The sequence below is a fragment of the Antechinus flavipes genome, chromosome 1, assembly GCF_016432865.1.
Source record: "Antechinus flavipes isolate AdamAnt ecotype Samford, QLD, Australia chromosome 1, AdamAnt_v2, whole genome shotgun sequence".
Classification (NCBI taxonomy): domain Eukaryota; kingdom Metazoa; phylum Chordata; class Mammalia; order Dasyuromorphia; family Dasyuridae; genus Antechinus; species Antechinus flavipes.
Genome location: NC_067398.1, coordinates 331222040 through 331243972, shown reverse-complemented (window position 1 = coordinate 331243972; position 21933 = coordinate 331222040). Strand labels below are relative to the sequence as shown.

Genomic DNA, 21933 nt, shown 5'->3' with positions numbered 1-21933 from the left:
TCAGCTATGTGTTTTAGCCCCATGTATGGCTAGCCCATTCCACTCACTCATTTGAATTTTTATAGCACTTCAAAACTTGTGAAGTGCTTTTGTCATCACATCCCATTCGCATCCATTACTCTCTATAATGTAGGCAATTCCAGGATTTTATCCCCATTTTAAAGAGTAGGAAACTGAGGCTTAGAGAGACATAACTACTTGTCTATGGATATTTGGCTGATAAGTATCAGGGTGAGAATAACTCTCTTTAGCCTCTGTGGAAACAGAATTAAAGGCCAAGGCCAAATGGTTTAAGAAATAGAATTTAAGATCCTTGAAGGTAAGAATTGTTCTCTTTTCGTTTGTCTCCAGTACCCAGGATGGTATCTGGTATATGGCAGGTGTTTCACAAATGTTTGCTGAAGTGAATTGAGTTAAATTAAGGAAAGAATCTCATGCTAAAATGGAGGTTTGTCACATGGGTGCAAGTCTCCAACACCATACAGAATGCAAGCCTTCAGTAGGTTTCTCTAGAGAATGAATGATTTAAAAATACCTCAAGGTGCATTCTCTTTAAATTAGAAGTTTCCTGGATGGCAAGAATATAAAGTTGTAGCAGCACCTATCATTAAGCTGAGTAGTAGCAGTTCAGTTACTTTGTTGTGTCTGACATGTAAGACATTTGAATACTGCATTGTTCTCTGTACAGAGCCTGAGCATTTGCCTGGGCTCTGTCAGTGTTCAGGAACAAAGAATCAAGACACTGCAAATAGCCCAGCCTCCGTCATGCTTTCTTGTGGCAGGATGGCTTTTTAATCAAAGGCACTTCTCTCTGTGCCTGATGAAAGCTTACTTTGCCCCCTTGCATCTTGGTTCAGGCTGAACAATGGCTTGCTATAGCTTGAACCATATAGAACTCAAGAAAGAAATATCAGAAAATCTGTTCAGTGCTGATGTGTTGCCCCAGAGAACAAGGCAGCAAAAATTCCTAAAGGAGAAAGAAGGAGATGAGAAAGAAGGATGGCAATATCTTAGAAGGAAATGGTCAATTCAGACAGAGATGATTTCTAGGGTCTCTTCCAAGTATAATCTAGAATTAAAGGTCCTCTACAATATTTCTAGCTTTATTATACTACTCTATGTTCTAACCAAATTAGACTATTTATTCTCTCTCATTCACTCAGCAAATATTTATTAAATACTCATGATGTGCCAGGTACTGAGGATGCAAAACCAAAAATATAAATAATGTCTGCTCTCAAGAAGCTCATATTCTTTGTGTTTCATCAGGCCTTGTCCCATCATTGTGATCTTATTCGTATTGTCTCTTAAATACTACCCCTACTCCTACATTCCTCTGGCATGGATCATTCCTGACCCAGCCTTCTCCACATAAACTACATATTCTATTGAATGAAATTCTTCCCCTTCTCGAAGGCTCATCTTAGGTGCTTACATCCTTGATGTAGTTTTATCCTTGATAAAACTTTCTCAGATCTGTTTCCACTTCCATCCTAAAGTTTTAGAGTAGTAGGAAATAATATTGGATTTAGATTAAGGAACTGTGGTTTTGGATCCTAGCCTTGCCACTGATTTTCTGTGTGATCTTCAGCAAATCATTTACCTTCCTGGAGCTTCAGCTTCTTTATTTATAAAATAAGGATAATAATATCTGCCTTGCCCACCTCACAGGTTTTTTTAATGGGATCCAAGTGAAAGAATTAATGCAAGCATTTTTTAAAACAATCAAACAGCACATAAATGCTATTATTATCATTTTGAATTATTGCTGCATGTCTTTTCTCTCCTATGAGAGTATAAATATGGTACATTGGAAAATGCATTGGACTCTGAGTTAGAAGAGCTAGATTTAAATCTCAAAATTTTCATTTACTGGCTGTGTGGTCACCACCTTTTGGTCTCGGTTTCCTTATCTATAAAATTATGGCACTGGACAAGATGATTTCTAAAATCTCTTACAATTCTAACATCTTTTACTTCTAGGTCTAATATGCTATGATCTATAATTCATTTCAGCTCCAATATTCAAAAACTCTGTATTTTAGGGTACTCTGTATCTTAGACTATGTTATAATTCTCTTTAAGTTGAACATCCTATGATTTGAAGTCCTGGGGAATGGGAAAAAGAAAATGAAGGCTAGAGAAAGGAATAAATATGTATATAATACCTATTGTGTGCCAGAGATTATGTTAAGTATTTATATATTAATAAATCTCATTTGATTCTCATAACAATCTAATTTTATATTTATAGTTTATGTTACAGTTGAGAAAACTGAGGCAAACAAGGTTAATTGACTTGCCCAATGATGTAGCTAGTAAATGTCTGAGACTTGATTTGAATTCATGTCTTCATAACTCCAGATCCACTATACAATCCATTCTGCCACTAATTTCCATAAACAGGGAAAGGAAGCAGGGAAAGCAACAATTTCCTGATGTGGATTTTTGTTCCATCATGAAAATCTTGAGTTACTAACTTTGTTTGTTTCCCTACCCTCCTCTCCTCCCTCCATAGAATATATGTTTTAAATTTTAAAAAAATGATATCTTACCATTTAGAGTCTTTAAAATAGCCAGTCTTGCATTAGAGACATCAGAAAAGAATAGGATTCTTCCATGACTGATTTTAAAGTTAGATATTCCAAGTGAAGACCCACCCTTTCCTTCCTACCCACATGTTCAAATATAGAATCACTGGGATTAGATTTCCTTTTCTGAAGTTGTCTATTACATGCCCTCTCTATGCCTCAGCATCATTAATTCATTCATATGTAGAGTACCTTCAATGTGCCCAGCATTATGCAAGACCTTGTGGGAAGACCTAAGAAAATAAAAAATAGACTTTGATGGAGTTTATAGTTTAGGAAGAGAGAAAAGATATTTAGGTTAAAAAAATCTCAGTGATAATAATAGCTCACATCTCTGTAGGTCCTTATAGCAAAAAAAAAATATCAGTTATTTAATTTGATCCTTATAGGAAGTACATGAAGTAGACAGAACATGTATAGTTTACCGATGAACAGCTGGAAGCCACAAGAACTTAAATAAATTAGCTAGTATAAGACAAAGTTAGGATCTTTACCAAAACTTTTGTATGCCCTCCCCTTAATCTCTTTCTAGACAATCTCCATCCTATATAAAAGCATATGTGGAATTTACCTACAAAAATAGTTCATCTGAAAATGGCCTGCAAGCTCCATATGAGTCAATAGTGTGATATGGCTGTCAAAAAAGCAAATACAATTTTAGCCTCCATCAAAAGAGACACCATGTCTAGAATGAGGAGGTGATGATCTGGCTATACTCTTCTGTTCTTATCACAGCTGGAGTATTGGAGGAAATTGGAGAGTGTTATATCTTAGGAAAGACACTGGTTAAACTTTATCCAGAATAAAATAACCAAAGTGGTAAGGGAGCTGAGCTCATGTTATGTGAGGGTTTTCTGAGGGCCCTGGTTATAGTAAGCCTGAAAAGAGAAAGGGCACATGCCAACCATCTTGTAAATATTTAGAGGTTGGAAATATAGATGAGGGACTAGGCACGTTCTGTTTGGCAGAACTAGGAACCTTGTATTGTTGCCAAGAGACAAAGGCTCGATGTCAGGAAAAAAACTTTCTAATGATCAAAGTCACCAAGCCACAGGAAGAAGTCATCTCTCTTCACTGGAAGCTTCTAGGAAAGGGCTAGATGACCACTTGTTGGGCATGGCGTAGAGGAGATCTTTGTTCATCAGATGCCCTTTAATTAGATGTCAGCTGTGAGGTTCTGTGATGATGTGGATGAGATTAGTCAGGTAAAACTCATCAAAGGAGACAAACTGAGCTGAGTACTTAAAGAACTAATTGATTTGGTGAAGTTTCTTCATTTGTAATATAGCTTCCTTGAAAGGCCAAGCCATGCGTCTTTATCCCCACTAACCCAGTTGGAAATGTCTTCTGGGACAATCCCAATCAAGTCTTCTGGATGACAGCAGAACCTAGAATTTTAATAGAGTCCACTGTCTGAATGTATTCCCTCTAAGGGTAGGACTCCAAAATAAAAATTCATTACAAGCAGATTGCCTAATTCAAAGGTTTCAGCCTGAGTCCACTAGGTCACTAGGATCTCAGCCATGTCCTTTCCTCTGTTCAACTCTGCCATTTGATATCAAAGACCACATTGGACACAGAAAAACAAAGCAAAGATCTTTGCAGACCCAATTACTATGATCCTCAACAAACCTTTGGCTCCAATTAACATCACAACCACTTGATTTTGTTTCAAAATACCTCAAGCAATTCAGCTGCATCCCAAGGCTAGCATCTTTTACTAAAAATCATTAAAAATATACACACCCCTCAAACCAGTGCACATTCTGAGTTATGCTTTTGCCAAGGGGTTGTTTTATTCTGATAAACATCTAATTTGTTTTGCTCTCACGTAATTTTCAAAAGGTCATAATGTTTTGTTTTAAACATGATTCTAAATGACCAAGCTTCAGCACTGAGTGGATTTGCATGACTAAGAACTGGCATTTTTAATGAAACTGTCTACAGAGGCTCAGAATGGCAACTGTGAACAGTTATCCCCTTTGCAGCATGTTGCTGTAATTCACCAGGTTTTCTTCCTGCATTTCAAAGGCTGTACAGTGCACACTGTGGATCATATAGTAGAATATTTTCTATCTACAATTCCATTTCCTTTAGATCCAGGAAAAAGTTATAAATTCTTAAGCATCAATGAGGGAACAGACCCCTTAGCACATACACTCCCTCTTTCAATTTCCACACTTAAATTCTCCCTTGAAATAATTGAATGGTTGTCACAGGGAAGAGGCATTAGACTTATTCTGCTTGGCCCCGTAGGGTTAAACTAAAACCAGTGTATAGAAGTTACAGAGAGTCTTGATTTGATTTCAATATAAGGAAGAACTTCTAACCCTGAAACAGCTCTAAAACGAATAAAGAACTGCTCTTTGCTCTCTAACTATGTGCCAAGCATTGGGGATAGAAGTAGAAAAACAAAACAGGTCTTGCTCCTAGAGGGTAAATATTCTATTTGAGGAAGAAAACACATATAGAAGGACATAGAAGAAGAGCCAACGGAAGGACACAGAATCTCAAAAAAGCAGCGTTTGTGCCATGGAATGAGTTATTTTATGGAGCCATTTCCATTCACCCAGGTTTGTGACCTAAGAGAGCCATCTTTAACTCCTCTCTGTTTCTCCTCCCATATGTCCAACCAAATATTGATTCTTGATGATTTTACTTCTCTCAAATTAATTTTCTTCTCTCCACTCACATGGCCAAATCTTTAAGCAGACTTTTGCTACTTCTTCTTGGACTCATTCTATACTCTCCTAATAGATATTATAGAAATTTTTTCCCCTCTTTTTCTCTTTCACAGAACTGTACAATTAACATTCCTTAAACACATTTTTTATTATGTCACTTCTATTAAAAGGGACTTGAAGTGGTTCTCCATTACCTTCATGATGAAATACAAACTCCTGTCTTTGGAATTTAAACTTTCTCAAAATCTGGCTCTAGTCTATATTTCTAGGATATTTACATATTACTCTTCTTTTTTTTCCCTCCAAGTTATAACCATATTGACTTGCTTAATTTGTTCCATATAGGAAATTCCATTTTTCGTCTCTGTGCCTTTTTATTGGCTATCCTTCATGTTTCTATGTGACTCAGTTTTCTTATCCATAAAATGGGAATAATAATAGCAGCTAACTCACAAATTTATTGTCAGGCAAAAATGAGGTAGGACTTGTAAAATCTTTTGCAAATCTTAAAGTAGTATATAAACAAATGCTAGATATCATCATCACTATCATCATTATCACCATTGTTATACAAGTTGACATAATGGTTTTATATAGGATTGAGATTGCCTAGAAAGAGATTGAGGGGAAGGCATTAAGAAAGGGAAAACTAAAATTCTATGTTTGTCTTTGTAGTTCACTATAATCCTAATTAGACTTTCCTATTCAGTATCTTAGCTTCTAGGTTTATAAAATTAGAACTATAAAAATACCTGTTTTCCTTTATTTCTTCCTTCCAAACATACAATGTTCAGAACATTAATGAGATGCTACTGAGAAAGTACTTTAAATAATTTTGACATGAACTGTCATATAGACTTAGTCTACTTGGTCCTCAAGGGGAAAACCAAGACTAACAAATGGAAACAACAACAGTGTCTCTAGATCATGTAACCTGAAGCAGGATTTCCCACTGAATCAGGAGTTCTTCACTTTTTTTTTTTTTCACGGACCCCTTTGGCCATCTGATATAGCCTCTGGATCCCTTTTCAGAAGAATATTTTTGGGTGCATAAAATAAAAGACATAGGGTTTCCAAAGAAACCAATTATATCAATTAAGTTATTAACATTTATTTTTAAAAGTTCATGGACCAGGTTAAGAATCCCTTTTCTAAAACACCCCTTTAATTGGATGTCCACTCCTTGACCACCTCCAAGAATAGTTATCTGCCTAATAATAAAAGCTGATATTTATATATGTTTCACAAATCATTTAGCATAATGTCATCTAAGCTTCACAATAACTCAGTGAAAAAGGCACTATTTATATTAAAACCCCCATTTTAAAGATAAGAAACTGAGGTTCATCAAGAAATTAAGTGACTTGTCAGTAATCAAAAAACTAGTAAAGGTCATTGTATGGATTTGAACCCAGCTCTTTTTTTAATAGAGAAAATACTTTTTTATTATTAAAATTTTAATAAAAATCTTGACAGATTTACAGATTTTAAAAATGGTTTGTTTAATGTTCTTCTTCAAGTTGCATTCTTAAATATTCTTATGGTGTTTTGGCAGAATTGGATCTCTGGCCAAACTTCTTGTAAATATATTTTTTTTCCATTTCTCCTCATTCTTTTTTTAAAAATATTTTATTTTCCCCCAATTACATATAAAATATTTTTAACATTCATTTTAACCCAATTCTTTCTAATTCCAAGTAGCAGTCTATCTATTATGCCAAATTGTTTTCTAAGCCTGATTTGTTAAAAGCTAAGTGAGACAATGAATAAAGGTAAGAATTAGAGTTAGACCCAAGTTCAAATCCTCTTTCTGACTCTTACTAGACTCAGAGATACTGGATGAATCACTTGACTTCTCTGTTTTATTTTCATCATTTATAAAACAGTAACAAGAACAACATGTCTCTCACAGGATAATTATCAGGATCAAATAAGTTAGCATCTCTAAAGCACTTTGCAATCCTTAAAGTGCTATATAAATGTGAGTTATTGTGGACAGAGATGATTGTTAATCACTTAACATTGAATAAGTGCCTACTATGTGCCAAGCACTCAATGAAACACAAAGAAAGACAAAAATATGGTACTGGCTCTCGAGAAACTCACAGTCTAATGCAATGGGGGACATAACATGCAAACAACTATGTGTGCCAATTATAAGCTTCTTGCTTCTGTGTCAGTCAATAGAAGGTACCTGAGAATACTGAATATCAGAGGAATCTTTGATACTATGTAGTTAATTTTCAAGACTATAAAGCTAGTCTATGACAAGCTTAGGGGTAGAACCCAGGGCTGCTGCTGCCCTATCTAGGGCAGTGAAAAAGATTTTGATTCTGGAGCAGAAGCCATTTAACTTCGCTGAGTTCTCAATTGCTGTGTCCATAGAATGAGAGTTGAAAGACTTGTACTACTCATCTCACAGGCTTGTTATATGGTGTGTCTTGGTAAACTTTTGAAGTACTGTAGAAATGGTGAGAGTTAATATTTTGGGGCATTTGCCTTGTCATTTTTAATGCTGCCTCTGGATTTTCCCACTTTGTGACATAAGGGCTCCCCAGATACTCTAAGAAGGCAAGAGGAAAAGGTCCTGAAAAGACATATAAACCCACTCTGGCTGTTTTTACTTTATCTGATAAAATGAAACTGGATTTATAGAAATGAAGATTTAAAAAGGCTCTTCTTTCCCTAATAGTAGCACAATCCTCCCTCATCTAGGGAAACCTTGTAGTGATGAGGATTAGACCTACATAAGTATCTTTGGAAGAGAGGAAGGGAGAAGAGTACCATGGAAAGAACAAAGGGCTTGGATCTAAGGGCTAACTTTCAAATATTGGCTCTGCCACTTAAAAACTGAGCAAGCAGGCTATTTCATTTTTTCTGAACCTCACTTTCCCTATTTATTCATTAGTATTTTGGTATTGGTTCATTATATGGTACTTCTAAATTAAAGAAGCATATATTAAGCTCCTAATCCATATAGAGCACCATGATGGCAGGAGATATTTAACTAACATATTATTCCCTTCCTTTCTAAAACTCACAGACTAGTAGAGAGACAAAACATGAACACAAATAGCTAAGATACAAAATAACATGTTGAGAGAATAAGAAGAGCAACAAATAATGTGCTATGAGAGACTTGCGGGGGGTGTGTGTGAAAAATCATACAGGGAAATCAGAGAAAATTCCAAGGGAACAACATTGTAACAAAACTCTGAAACATAGTTTAAAATCTCACAGGATCAAATAAGGTTATGGTGGTTAAAGCATTTTGTAAAACCTTAATATAAATGTAACCTATTATGATTATTCTTGAAATGACCATGTGGTACTATGAAAATAGCGTGATTGATGACAACAATTATGAAATGATCTTTGTGAGACTTCAGTCTGAAAACTTGGTTCAGCACAAACAAGTCTTACATAATGAAAAAAGATGGAAGAATAAGAAGGGGGAGACAAATCCATTTTACTAAGGAAATTGAGGTACAGGTAAGGAAAGTATCTAACATTAGGACCCATCAGGGTCTTTCATGGAGGTGAGGCTAACAGCAAAATTGTTTAAAGTACCTATGATGAACAAGGTCTCAAGCTGAATTGTAAAATCCCTCTCTTAAAATGGATCAGGGAAAGGAATAAGAAAAGCCCATACTACTTTATTATAATTTGGTACATAAGAGCGCTCAAATGTAAAAGAACAAGAGATTAAGGGATAGAGAGATCAGTTCTAGTGAGGACTGAGTAAGAAAGATGAAGGAAGGGTTCATGTAAGAGATGGCACATCCAAAGAAAGACAAACGTTTTAATGGATAAAGATTAGCGTTTGGGGTAGTGTCTCCAGTATAGAGCATAATGTACTGACCCATGAAGTCAGAAGAGGGAAAGCAAGGTGAGATTGGAAATAAAGAATAGTTTCATCTGGTGGGAACACAAAGTTGTAAAGGGTAAGTAGTGTGAAAGAAATCTAGAAAAATCAGTTGGAGTAAGACTATAGAAAGCTTGAATGCCAATCTAAGTAAATCCACATTTTATTGTGTAAGCATTATGATCTAATGCTCTTGGTAATACCTAAGGTCCATCTTGAAGGAGATCATAGACAATGAGCTGCTCACTCATCTGATTGGAGAATGACAAAGTAATTTTCAAGAGCATCTCAAATATCAATTAGACAGTGTCAAAGATTTGGGACTCCATTGGAGGAAACACCCTCAGGAAGGGAGAAAGATCTCAGTCAGATGTTAGATAGATATACAGCATGGAACTTAGCTGTGGGCACTCCTTTAATCACTGGACTTTCCCTTCGTGCTTGTGCTGCCCCTGTCTTTATGTCACCTGCTCTCACAGTTTCTAACAAATACAAACAGTGACAAGGCTTCTTCTCCCTAGGGAACACAACCACTAAACACATCCTCCGGGTGTTTAATTGAGCTGATCAAATCCCTTGGGGTGCCAAAGAATGTCATACATAGGGGAGAAAACTCAGAAATCTGTGACTGAGTCAGCACCCTCTGATGAAGGATGCTCTCAAATGTCTCTGATATTCAAATTGTTTGGCTCCCTAGTTTGCTATGGTAGATGACTGAGGGTCACTTTCTCCATCTCCAATGGCATCATGCTACTGAAGCCTTCCAGAGGAGTGCTGCTTAAAGGTGTCAATATCTGTGCTCTGCTGCCTCCCTGTTCTGCTCTGTGCCCCTGCATGCTGCTGACAGATAGAATTGGGAAGAAGCATTGTGGTACAGTAGATAAGCTGCTGCATATAGAATCAGAATGTTGTTATTGTTGTTCAGTTATTTCAATAATGTTTGACCTTTTGTAACCCCCTGTGAGGTTTTCTTGGCAAAAATACTAGGGTGGTTTACTATCTCCTCTTCTAATTCATTTTACAGATGAGGAAATTGAGGCAAAAGTGACTTGTCCAGTTCACACAGCTGGTAAATGTCTGAAGTTTGAACTAACCAAGATGAGTCTTTGTATTCCAGTACCAGCACTGTCTCCACTGTGCCACCTAGCTACCCCTATAGAATCAGAATGCTTTTGGGCAAATCCTAGTTCATTCACTTGCTAGTTGTGTGATCTTAGGGAAATCACTTTTCCCTTCTGAACCTTAATTCCTCCACCTTGTATCAAATGGCAAGAAATGGCATTTATAACATCAGTCTCATAGGTTTGTTTTAAGGAACATACAAAACCATAAAGGACCATGGAAATAGTAACAATTATCATTTAAGAATACTAGAAAGCTCTCAATCTAGGTAAAACCTATGAAAATCTCCTCTCTCCTCTCTTTGGCCCTTAAAGTCCTTTACAAATTGGCTTTGGCAACATTATGCTGTTTCACACACAGTGTTGCAACTAAAATAGTCTATTTTGCTGTTCCCCATACACAACATTTCATTTCCTGCCTTTGTATAATAATCCTCTATGCCTGGCATTCATGACTACCTTCCCTCTAGCTCATAGAATGGCTAGTTTTCTTCAACACTCAATCCAGTAACACATCTTCTACATAAGGTTTTTCTTGGTCTCTCCCTTCTCTTATAACTGTTAGACCTATTTTGTTATATTATATATATTTTACATTTACACACACACACACACACACACACACACACACACACACACACACACATTCCCTGGTAGTTTCTCCCCCAGTTGATTATAAGCTCCTTGAAGCCAGGAACTATTTTAATTTTTGTCTTTTGAACCAAGAACCTAGCACAGTGTAATTAATTAATGCTTAATACAGTAAAGACTATCTTGGGTCCAGATATCAACATGATTCAAGTTGAGATCTTTCTCAAGATAGTTCATCACTCCTAGGAAACAAGTTGGATTAGCCATATTTTTACTTTTCTCATTTCTCATTTATTCTCCTCTTCTTCATCTCCCTAAAATGCCATGGCAGAAGGGATGAATATTCCAGGGCTTTGCCCAGGTTGATAATGAACACCTTTTTGAGAAGAAACTCAGTTTTACAGAAAGAACATTAGATTGGGAAACATTGGTTTAAATGATAACACTGCCACCTTCCAGGTTTGTGATTTTGGCTAAATCACTTGAGTTTTCTGAGTCCGTTACCTTATCCATAAAATGGAATGAATAATACACTATCCTTTTCTGTCTCCCCTCTGAGATTACGTACAAATTTATCTCATACACAATGAACACATACATGTATACATACATGCACATATGTATTATATAGGATATACAAATGCATGTTGATATTATGTATCTGTTAATAGCATATATACATTCATATTACATACATGCATATACACATGTGCATATTATTATACACACATGTGTATATATTAACTTATTTACATGTTATCTTTTCTATTAGAGTGTGAGCTTCTCAATGGCAGCAAATGATTTTTCTTTTATTTGTATCCCCAGTGATTAGTGCAGTGCCTAATACACAGTAAGTGCTTAATAAATACTTGTTGACTGCTTCACTCTTACCAGATCATTGTGAAGATCCAGTGAAATAATGAGTATAAAGTTCTTTTGAACCACAAAGTGCTCAGTAAAAGAGAGCTCTTGTTTCTATTGTCTGGATTCTGAATAAAAAGGAGGAAAGAGGAGAAGTCCCAGTGGACTTTCTTAGAGAAAATATTGGGGAAACTAAGAAGATGCCCAAGCTAGCTTCTTTGTCAGCAGATGGATTGAGAAAATAGCATGAGCCTGTTACATTGTGGTTGTGAGCAGTTTCTGTGGGTAAGTCACTATCTTAGTACCAGGGGCTGGTTCTGCCTTCTTTCCCCATTCCAGGATCTGTGCATGCAGCTGCGGCAAACCATACCTGATTCCACTGTACCTGAGACCCTGGTAGGAATTCTTATCCTGGTGCCTTGGCAGCAATGCATTTTGAAGCTTCAGTGGTAGGCAAAAATTCCCTAATGTGACTGACTACACTAGACAATCACTGTACACTTTGCTTTGCTCACATTTAGAGAAAAAATTGATGTGGAATAATATGCTACCATTTGGATGAAGTAAGAATGGATGATATCAGAGCTTTGTGTGTTACTAATATATGAATATGGAAAGGGATGTTAGAATAGAGAACATAAAATGTTGATGTTGCAATAGAGTGTTAGATAATTAAAAATTAGGGTATTTTTTATTAGGGTATTCTGGCAAGAAACCATAAAACGTTAGAACATGATGAGAGTTGGTAGGGACTTCAGGACAAAGAACATCAAACATCAAAACTGGAAGATGACTTAAAGATCCTCCACTACTCCTCGTTTAAAAGATATGGAAACAGAGATGGGACCAAGGTGTCCTGGCTCCCAGTTCAGCATTACTTCTACTACACCAAATTGCTTTTCAAGTGGCTTTTTCACAGCTGCAGCCTCACAAACTGCAAATTTGTAGTATTGAAGACCGAAGTAATTTTAGCTGTGCTACAATCAGGACAACAGTTTTCCATGGTGTCAGGACTATGGGAAGAAGGCTGAGAAATGATGTAATATTACACTGATAAGTGAAGTCATAGCACTAGCTACTGAGGCATTTGCACAAAGGCATTTTTCCAATTAGTGTGTGAAAAGCACGCTATTAAAAACAACAATAATAGCGTGTATATGGGTCTTTAAGGTTGCCAAGGGGTGGGGTGATGATAGGAAGGTGAGCAAGGGCCATGTTAACCCTTTGGTATATTAGAAAGATTGCTGGATTAGAAGCCAAAAGAGCCAGATTTTATCACTAACTATCTACGTGATGACCTTGTCCAAGTCATCATCCACTCTTACCTTGTTTCTTTAAAATGACAATGTATGTTGTGTGTGTGAGGGGGAAGGGATGTTTGACTCTAGGATCCCTAAGATTGCTTCTAGCTTTTATATTCTGCCTCTCTGCAGCAATGGCATTGTACGATGGAAAAATTCCAAATCAGAATACTTGGTTCTTTAACTAAGCAAGACTTTGGACAGATAACTTCCTCTGTCTGGGTCTCAATTTCTCCATTTGTAAAATGAAGAATTTGGACTGGTCGATTTCTCATGTGCCTGCAGCTTTATATTTGTTGCACCTGTTATTTTCTCCCATTGATGGAACTCTTAAAATTGTCTTACTTTAACTAATCTTGCTTCCAAGTCATTCATAAAGCTTTTATACTTAATCAGTAAGAGCAGCACAGTTGCCATGTTGGACTCTCATCAGTATTCTGAAACAGTTGTCGTTTCCCTGCCTTCTTAATCACTCACTTGGTTTGAGGTTTTTATTCATCACTATTGGTAAGTTACACACAAACAGCAACGCAGACATTTTTCAGTTAGTGGGTAAATGCCAGTCATTGAACAAATCAGCATAGAAATCACATGGATAGAGGGAAGGAAAAGACTCTAGCTTTCATAGACTCAAGAGATGTTAGATATAAGAGGTACCTTAAAAATTGACTGTTAGAAATTAAAAACACCTTAGAACATATCACATTGGATGTTAGACCCAGAAGGACCATTTGGACATAAAGAACATAGAATGTTGAAGCTGGAATAGACTTTAGAAGTCAATTAATCCTATCCCCTCATTTTGAAGATGATGAATTTGAGTTCCAGAAAGGGGAGATAACCATTCTGGGCTGTAGTTCCAGAGACTTCTTCAGTTGTGCCCATCACTATGGTTGTTGCTTCAGGTTATTCAAAGATTCATCAGTGATTCTAAAGGAGCCTTAATTCTGGCTTTTTATTTTGATTGATTGATATTCCTCTATCTCTTAAAAAGCTTTGCTTTTCTACACGATCTGCCTAACAGTTTCTACTGGCACTTGTACATTGCCCTATCCCCCTTCAAACCTCTTTTTCTACAGTTAGGACAAGTTTTATAAGAACAAGTTTTATAATAAGAAAGATTAACCAGGACCTATTACCACAGCCAAACAAATATCTCTGGGAAAGGCAAATATTTGGCCTATATTCTTAATTACCTTTTGGAGGATATTCTTCTAGTTTAAGCCAAAGACAAATTTTGACTTAGAAAAACCAGTTGCAATGCTGCTGCTTCTTGAGGAAGCAGTCATGGTATCTCAGAAACATTACATTTAGATTTATAGAATATTAAAAATCCCATAACCACCAAATCTTAGAATCACAGAATATTAGAATTGTAGAATCATAGCATCACAGAAGTGACCTCACAGAGCATCTAAATCAATCCATTGACAAAGCATTCTTTGCTTAGATGACGTACCCCAACAAGTGGCCATGCTTTAGCTTCCAATGATAAGTAGCTCACTACCTACAAAGTATTCCAACAATGTAAAGTGTCCATAAGGACAAGTGTGTGTGTGTGTGTGTGTGTTTGTAAGAATAGGAGATTGGAGGAAAGAAAAAACTCTACTTTTTTGGCAATAGATGGTTTCCTGGGAGTTGTCATCCTGAATACTGAGGTTTCAGCTTCCTTTGATTTAGCAGTGGGTGGTTGATACCCTGATGTGAAATAGGAGGGAAAGACAATGAAGTTTTTCCTAAGCTATTATGTGTGTGTATGCCTGGGTTTAGCAGGAGTGTAAGTTACCATGACAGTGTATGTTTTTGAAGGGTGTAAGATATGGGAATATAGGGAGGGATTTATAGGTTTAAAGGGTGGATGAAAGGCACCCACTTTGGAAAAATTTACACTATTTAGGGTTTCTGTTATAGAAAAGGATGGAAAACAATTCTTGTCATACACTGTCCCCAGTATGATGCAATGGAAACAATGTTGGATGTAGAGTTAGAAGTCTTAGGTTAGTTAGCTGCCCAGTTGACCACTAAATATTTCTGTGACCTTGGGCAAGTTATTCTGAACCTCAATTTTTTTCCTTTGCCTGTATCCCAAGGCTGTTGGGAGAAAGGCACTTCGTAAATTCTGAAGCGCTATGTAAACGTGAGCTTTCAGGAGAATGCTTTCTCTGGATAACTCCTGGCGGGCAAATGCGGATGACAACTAGTACAGGGAGGACCTTGGAAGCCAACACCTCCCCCTTCCTCTCTACACCCCCCCCCCAAGCTCAGAGAAGCCTGAAAGACGTTGAAAAGATCTGGGCTTTGGCAAATGACTTCCTTAAACACCGTTGCCACCTACAGTCCTGTGGCGTCCCAGGCCAGCATGGAGCCATTCTCTCCACCTCACACCGCTTTCACATCTCTTGATACCATTCCGAGTCTATAGTCTCAGTTAGCTCGAGTACTGGACAGCTAAATCTCAGCAATGCCCTAAACTAAACACTCCCGCATCCTCCACCTCCCACTCCACACCCCCTCCTGTCCCCATCCCTTGGCTCGATAGCGTTTGGGAAACCTTGAGAGTCAGTGTGAGGAAAGATGTAAATACCTTCCAGGCAGCAGGTCCTCCAAAGCCCTGAATGGGTCATGACTTCCTCGTTCTTCCGACTGGTTTCGTTATCACTTGTAGACTTAGTCCTACATACGCCTCGGGAATACAGCCAGTAGTCTGTGCCCACCGCAATGGTCATTAAACTAAACGCAGCGAAAGCTCCCACAGTGGTGATCAACATCTGGATACCTCTGTCACACATCCTCATAATTCTTCATGGTACGCTGGTAGATTGGGGGGTGGGGGAAGAAGTGGAGGGCGGGGGTCCGGGGCGGGGATGGGAGGGAGCTGACTTACCCCACAGCTAGACAGCTGGGGCAGGCTGCTACCCTCCGAAATCCCAGGGCAAGCTCTTCAAACCAGCAGGTTCTTCCCTTGCTTGGGGCTTTGGCAAAGCTAGGACTGGTGCTGCCTGTCCGGGAATGGTCTCTCTCCAGCCCGCCGCCTTCTCTATTCCCCTCCGAGGGGGACGGGCTCCACCAGGCTTGCCAGCATCTCCTGGTCCTCCCCAGAGTACCCGGGACTCCTTTCATTCCTCTCGGGCCTCAGGGCTGGATTCCGTGTGGGGCATGGCCCCTGTGGTGGGAGTGGAGGGTTCCGGGATGCTTGGCTGTCTGGGGAGGATCCAGGCAAAAGAGAATCAGAGAGGTGGCAACTGGACTGTGTGCGTGCGTGTGCGCGCTTGTGTGTGTGTGTGTGTGTGTGTGTGAGAGAGAGAGAGAGAGAGAGAGAGAGAAACAGAGAAGAGAGAGAAGAGAGAGAGAGAGAGAGAGAGAGAGAGAGAGAGAGAGAGAGAGAGAGAGAGAGAGAGAGAAACAGAGAAGAGAGAGAAGAGCGTGGGGAGGTGGGTGGGTGAGTGGTGAGGGCGGATGGCAAAAAATAGCTGTTATTTTAGCTATGGGGACCAGCCCTTGAGAGGAGTGCCCTCGCCTTTCCCAGCCTCAGGAAAAGCTATCTGCATGTTCCTAAAGCCCCCGCCCAGTCGAGGAGGAGATGCTGTCCAGGGGACATAGCCAGCTGGACCTGACTAGAAGGCAAAGGGATCTGTCTATGGTCCTGAATGTACAGCTGCCACTATTCTGCTAACCAGTCACCGGACTGAAGTTGTGAGGTGTTAGGGATGGGTTGGGGGTGATGAGGTGACTGTGTGTGTGTGTGTGTATTGTATAGGTGATGGCTAAAATAGTGCAGACTGCTCTGGTTCCTGTTCCCAGAGGCCAACAGCCTCAATCCCACCAAAACACCAAAGTTTCTGGGGCCAAAAGGGCAGTAGGAAGCTCCCTCCCCCCCAAACCCCTGACTTACCAGTTAAGTTTACATCTTGCTGCGGGCTCCACCAGAGCCCACTGATGCGGAGAATGAAACCCAAGAGAAGACTCCTGCTTAAAGGGACAGGCTGCTCTGGGGCGCTCTACCAGCCCGGCAAGAAGTGCTGTCAGCACAGCTGTGTGTAGTCTGTCTCAATTTGTCCCCACAAAACAAACCAAGATGTCTACCCTTCTTTCTCTGGAGTTCTGGCTAACACCACATATGACAACAATAACCTATATGGTATTTCTATAGGTTTACACACATAAATGTGTGTATGTATATGTTTATATATATATGCACAAACATATATAAACACACAGTATATACATATACACAAATAATTATATAAGTATATAATACATACATATATATATGTACATTTATATCCATACACATATATTGAATGGCCAGAGGAATTTGTGTCTTTGTAGATTACCTTTGCAACATTATCTCTCATTTTCTCACACTAGAAACCAATTAACAGAATATCAGATTTTTGCATCTGAAGCATTCATAGTTAACAGATTTTTAAAAACCCTTACATACCTTCTTTAAATTCAATAAGAAAAGCATCATAGAACTTTGAATGTCAAAGTTAGAGGAAATTTTATAATAATAATAATAACATATTTAAAGAGTCCACATTAAAGTTTATAAGGATCTTTTCTTTTAACAGTCCTAAGAGATTAAACAGTAAAATTATGCATTTAACAGATGAGGAAAGAGCTTTATTGAGGTTAAGTGACTTGTCCAGAACCACAATAAGTAGTCATATTACAAATCAGGAATCTCATCTGATTCCAGGTTCAAATTGGAAATAGTTCCAATGCATTGTACAATTCTGTGCTCTACTTCAGGGCATCAAACATAAAAACTGAAAAAAGACCTCAAGAATAATCTAGTTCAAACCTGTCATTTTACAAATTAAGAAAATAAGATACTGATTTAGAAAATGAATAATCTAGAACCTAGGTCTCCTGGCTTCAATCCAGTGTAAAAACCATACCAGCAATGTCATTGTGGCTGTTAAAGCCTAGGGACAATCAAGATGTGAAAGGAAATAATGAAGTAGGTTTGTGTTAATGAGATTTTTGTAGGAGGAGGAGAATGTGTCACCTTTAGAATGACAACTTACTATTACATGGTTAATAATTTTCTTTTAAAATAATGCCATAGCAAAACAAAATGACCCATAAGTCAATTGAGGAATGTCAATAATTCCCAAACTGAGTGATACACAAACCAGATCAATATGTAGCTAAGATTCTCTAACCAAAATTTAAAAAAAAATAATCTTTGAAAAACTTTCTAAAATAAGCTTGGTCAAAAAAGTCCATTTTGCTTCATAACAGTCAATCTTACTTCCCATCTCTTTTATAAAATTAAGAGTTTGGATCAACTGATCTCTAAGATCCCTTGAAGTCCTAACATTGTGTATTCTAATGTTCTCTCCAGTTCTTATATTTTGTGTTTTGTATTCTAAAATTCATTACATCTTTTACATTTTATGTTTTAAGGAACTTTTCAGCTCTAACAATCTATTGTTTTAAGATTTATTCCAGTCCTAAGATTCTTCAAGACTCACAGAAAACAAAATAAATGTATATTTGTTGTTACTGGACCAACTTATACTGCTACTTTCCTAGCCCAACTTTCTTTTCTTCTTCTTTTTTCTTTTTAAAAGATTGTCCCATAGCTATTTGTTCATTTTTTTGTTTGTTTATTTTTATTAAATCTTTTTATTTACAAAACATATGCATAGGTAATTTTTCAACATTGACTCTTGAAAAACTTTCTGTTCCAAATTTTTCCCTTCTTCCCTCCACCCCCTTCCCAGATGGCAGGTGGTCCAATACATGTTAAATATGTTAAAATATATGTTAAATGCAATATATGTATACATATTTATGCAGTTATCTTGCTGCACAAGAAAAATCAGATCTAGAAAGCAAAAAAAAAAACCTGAGAAGGAAAACAAAATGCAAGCAAACATAAACAAAAAGTGTGAAAATGCTATCTTGTGATCCACACAGTTCCCACAGGCCTCTCTCTGGGTGTATATCGCTTTCTTCATCACTGAACAATTGGAACTGGTTTGAATCTCATTTTTGAAGAGAGCCACATCTATCAGAATTGATCATAGTGTATATAGTATTGTTGTTGAAGTGTATAATGATCTCCTGGTTCTGCTCATTTCACTTAGTATCAGTTCATTTAGTATCAGTTTCTCCAGGCCTCTCTGAAATCATCCTGCTGGCCATTTCTTACAGAACAATAATATTCCATAACATTCATATACCACAATTTATTCAGCCATTCTCTAATTGATGGGCATCCATTCAGTTTCTAGTTTCTAGCCACTACAAAGAGGGCTGCCACAAACATTTTGGCACATACAGGTCCCTTTCCCTTCTTTAGTATCTCTTTGCGATATAAGCCCAATAGAAACACTGCTGGGTCAAAGGGCATGCACAGTTTGATAACTTTTTGAGCATAGTTCCAAATTGCTCTCCAGAATGGCTGGATGTATTCACAATTCCACCAACAATGTATCAGTGTCCTAGTTTTCCTACATCCCTGCCAACATCCTTCATTATCTTTTCCTATCATCTTACCCAATCAGACAGGTATGTAGTGGTATCTCAGAGTTGTATTAATTTGCATTTCTCTGATCCATAGTGATTTCATCTGAAAATTGTCTGTTTATATCCTTTGACCACTTTTCAATTGGAGAATGCTATAGCCCAGCTTTCAAGGATATTAGAGTCTACTTCTACCTAGCAGCTTTCTGATCCTAATGATCTCTTCTTCCTCTAGCTCCTTTTGCATTTATTGTCTGTACCATGCAATTTACATATTGGTCATAGGCATAAAAAGAACCAGCTGGGTGGCCCAGTGGATAGAATGCCAACCTGGAGTCGGGAGACTTGAGTTCAAATCTGATTTTAGAAACTAACTAGCTGTGTGACTCTTGGCCTCTGTTTGCTTTAGTTTCCTTATCTGCAAAATGGGAGTAGTAATAACACTACTTTCCAGTATTATGAAGATAGTAATTGTAAAATGTTTATCATGGTGCCACATAATAAGCACTATATAAATGTTAATCTAATATTATCACAGGCTATCCTGTTGAATAGAAAAATGCATGGAAAATAGATGTTCTTTTGGAGAAGGAGAGAGAAAGACTGAGAGAAGACAGTGAAGATATAGGATGTAGAATGAATTATGTTATAGAACACAAAACGTTAGTTAGGATAGGGTAGTAGGTAAAGTAGGTAGTATCAGAAGATATGGTTCAAACTAATTGAAATATGAAGTCTACCTTTACCAACTGGACAGATTCTCAAAAAAAATCAGAAAGCACTATTTTATGATGACCTTTTGGAGCCAGAGGAGACTTCAGCAAAAATTTCATGCCTTTGCAGGTGAACCCAGAAGTTCAATTCCAGGTGCTAATGAAAATACTCCTTTGATTAAATGAGATGTTGTCACAGAAGGGATAAATAATACAGTTCTGTAGTGCAAAGTTACCCTCTATATGTTGGAACTAAATTTGAAGTGATGAGGAGGAGGAGACCAAGTATTCTTCTTTTATACCATCCCTCTCATTCAAACCGAAGCCTTTTATTGCCCAGGAGAATAATCTCAGAGATGGGGCCTGGAAGAGCCCTTTTGGCAATTCATTTAGTCTGAATTTAATTCATTTCAATAAGCATTTTTAGCTATCTATTGTGACAGATGTTGTTTTATACATTCAAGGAACTTTGGTCCCTGTTTTCATGGAGCAGTCCAATAGTCCTAACAAATAGAGTAGCAGGGACAGACATGGTTCAAGTCCTGCCTATAATAAGTATTGCCTATCATTTAACTTCTCAGTTTCCTAGACAAATCTCTAAAACTATAATTTGTAGAACAATTGCTAACCTGCTTTATAGAGAGTCTCTTGACCTGGAATTCCTCTCCCTATACTGATCACTTCAAAGATCCATATTAAAAAAACACATCTACCTGAGATTCTTCCTCTTTTTTTCTGTCTCTGTTTTATATTCCTGCTTCTCTACCACTATCTTTTGTTTTTCCCTTTTCTCTTCTATCTTCTCTGTCATTTTTCTTTTCTCTTTGTTCTGTCCTTTCTATTCTTTCATTTCTCTCTATTTGATTCCCTCTCCCTCCTTTTCTTTTTCCTTCTAAGCTTCCCTTTTCCTTTCTCTGTTCCTTTCTGTTTCTTCCACCCTTCCCAGTTTCCTTCCTCCTTCTCTTCTTTTTTTCTCTCCTTCTTTCATTTCCCCTTAGCCTTTTGCTTCTCCTCTTCCTTCAATCTATGCCTCACTTTCTATCCATGAGTGAAACCTAGATTATTGATGTGGGCCATCTTCTCATCTTCTCTCTGTTGATAAATTCATAATTATCATCTCTATATAGAACTTCCATATTACATTGGGTATTTCTCACTTAATGTCCTATAGACATCTCAGTATCAGCATACTCAAAACAAATTATTGTCTTTCCCAAAAATTCACCTCTTTTCTTAACTTCCTAGTTCTGTCATGAGGGTCTGCAAATTCACCAACCTCCTTAACTTTTCATTCTCCCTCAATCCTCATAACCAAACAATTAACAAATCTTGTTAATTCCACTTCCTCAACCTCTCTTATGTTCTTCCTCTTTTTTTCTATTCACAAATTTATTATTCTAATTTAGGTCCTCATCTTCCTCTAAACCAATAGTTCTCAGTGAATGTGTCGAGGCCTACTGGGAGTCTCCTTTCAAATCAAAACTATGTTCATAAAAACAATAAGATATGATTTACCTATTCAATTTTTTCTTTTCTTTCCCCCTACATAAATGTATGATACTGAGTTATTTTTGTGTGTGTGTGTGTGTGTGTGCCTCTACTTCAACCAAAACCAAAACCAAAAAATTATGCAGAAACAAATATGGAATCCAGTTATTACCAATCAAGTCAGACATCAGAGATTTGCCAAAATATGTAAAACAATGCCATTTTTTATTAGTTTTGT

At 37.5% G+C, this 21933-nt stretch overlaps 1 protein-coding gene across 2 annotated transcripts in view; it reads right to left on the bottom strand.

Moving 5' to 3' along the window:
- CACNG3 (calcium voltage-gated channel auxiliary subunit gamma 3) overlaps nucleotides 1-17031 on the bottom strand; it is a 120143-nt gene extending 103112 nt beyond the window's left edge. Inside the window, exons 1-2 of one of the 2 annotated variants that reach the window (XM_051967399.1) lie at nucleotides 16907-17031; nucleotides 15599-16215 (exon numbers count right to left, since the gene is read on the bottom strand). In XM_051967399.1, coding sequence (XP_051823359.1) covers nucleotides 15599-15809 — 211 coding nt within the window. In that variant the 5' untranslated portion in view covers nucleotides 15810-16215; nucleotides 16907-17031. Of the gene's footprint in view, nucleotides 1-15598; nucleotides 16299-16906 lie in introns of those variants that run through there. The other variant, XM_051967407.1, reaches the window with a different exon arrangement.
- Nucleotides 17032-21933: the final 4902 nt, after the last annotated feature.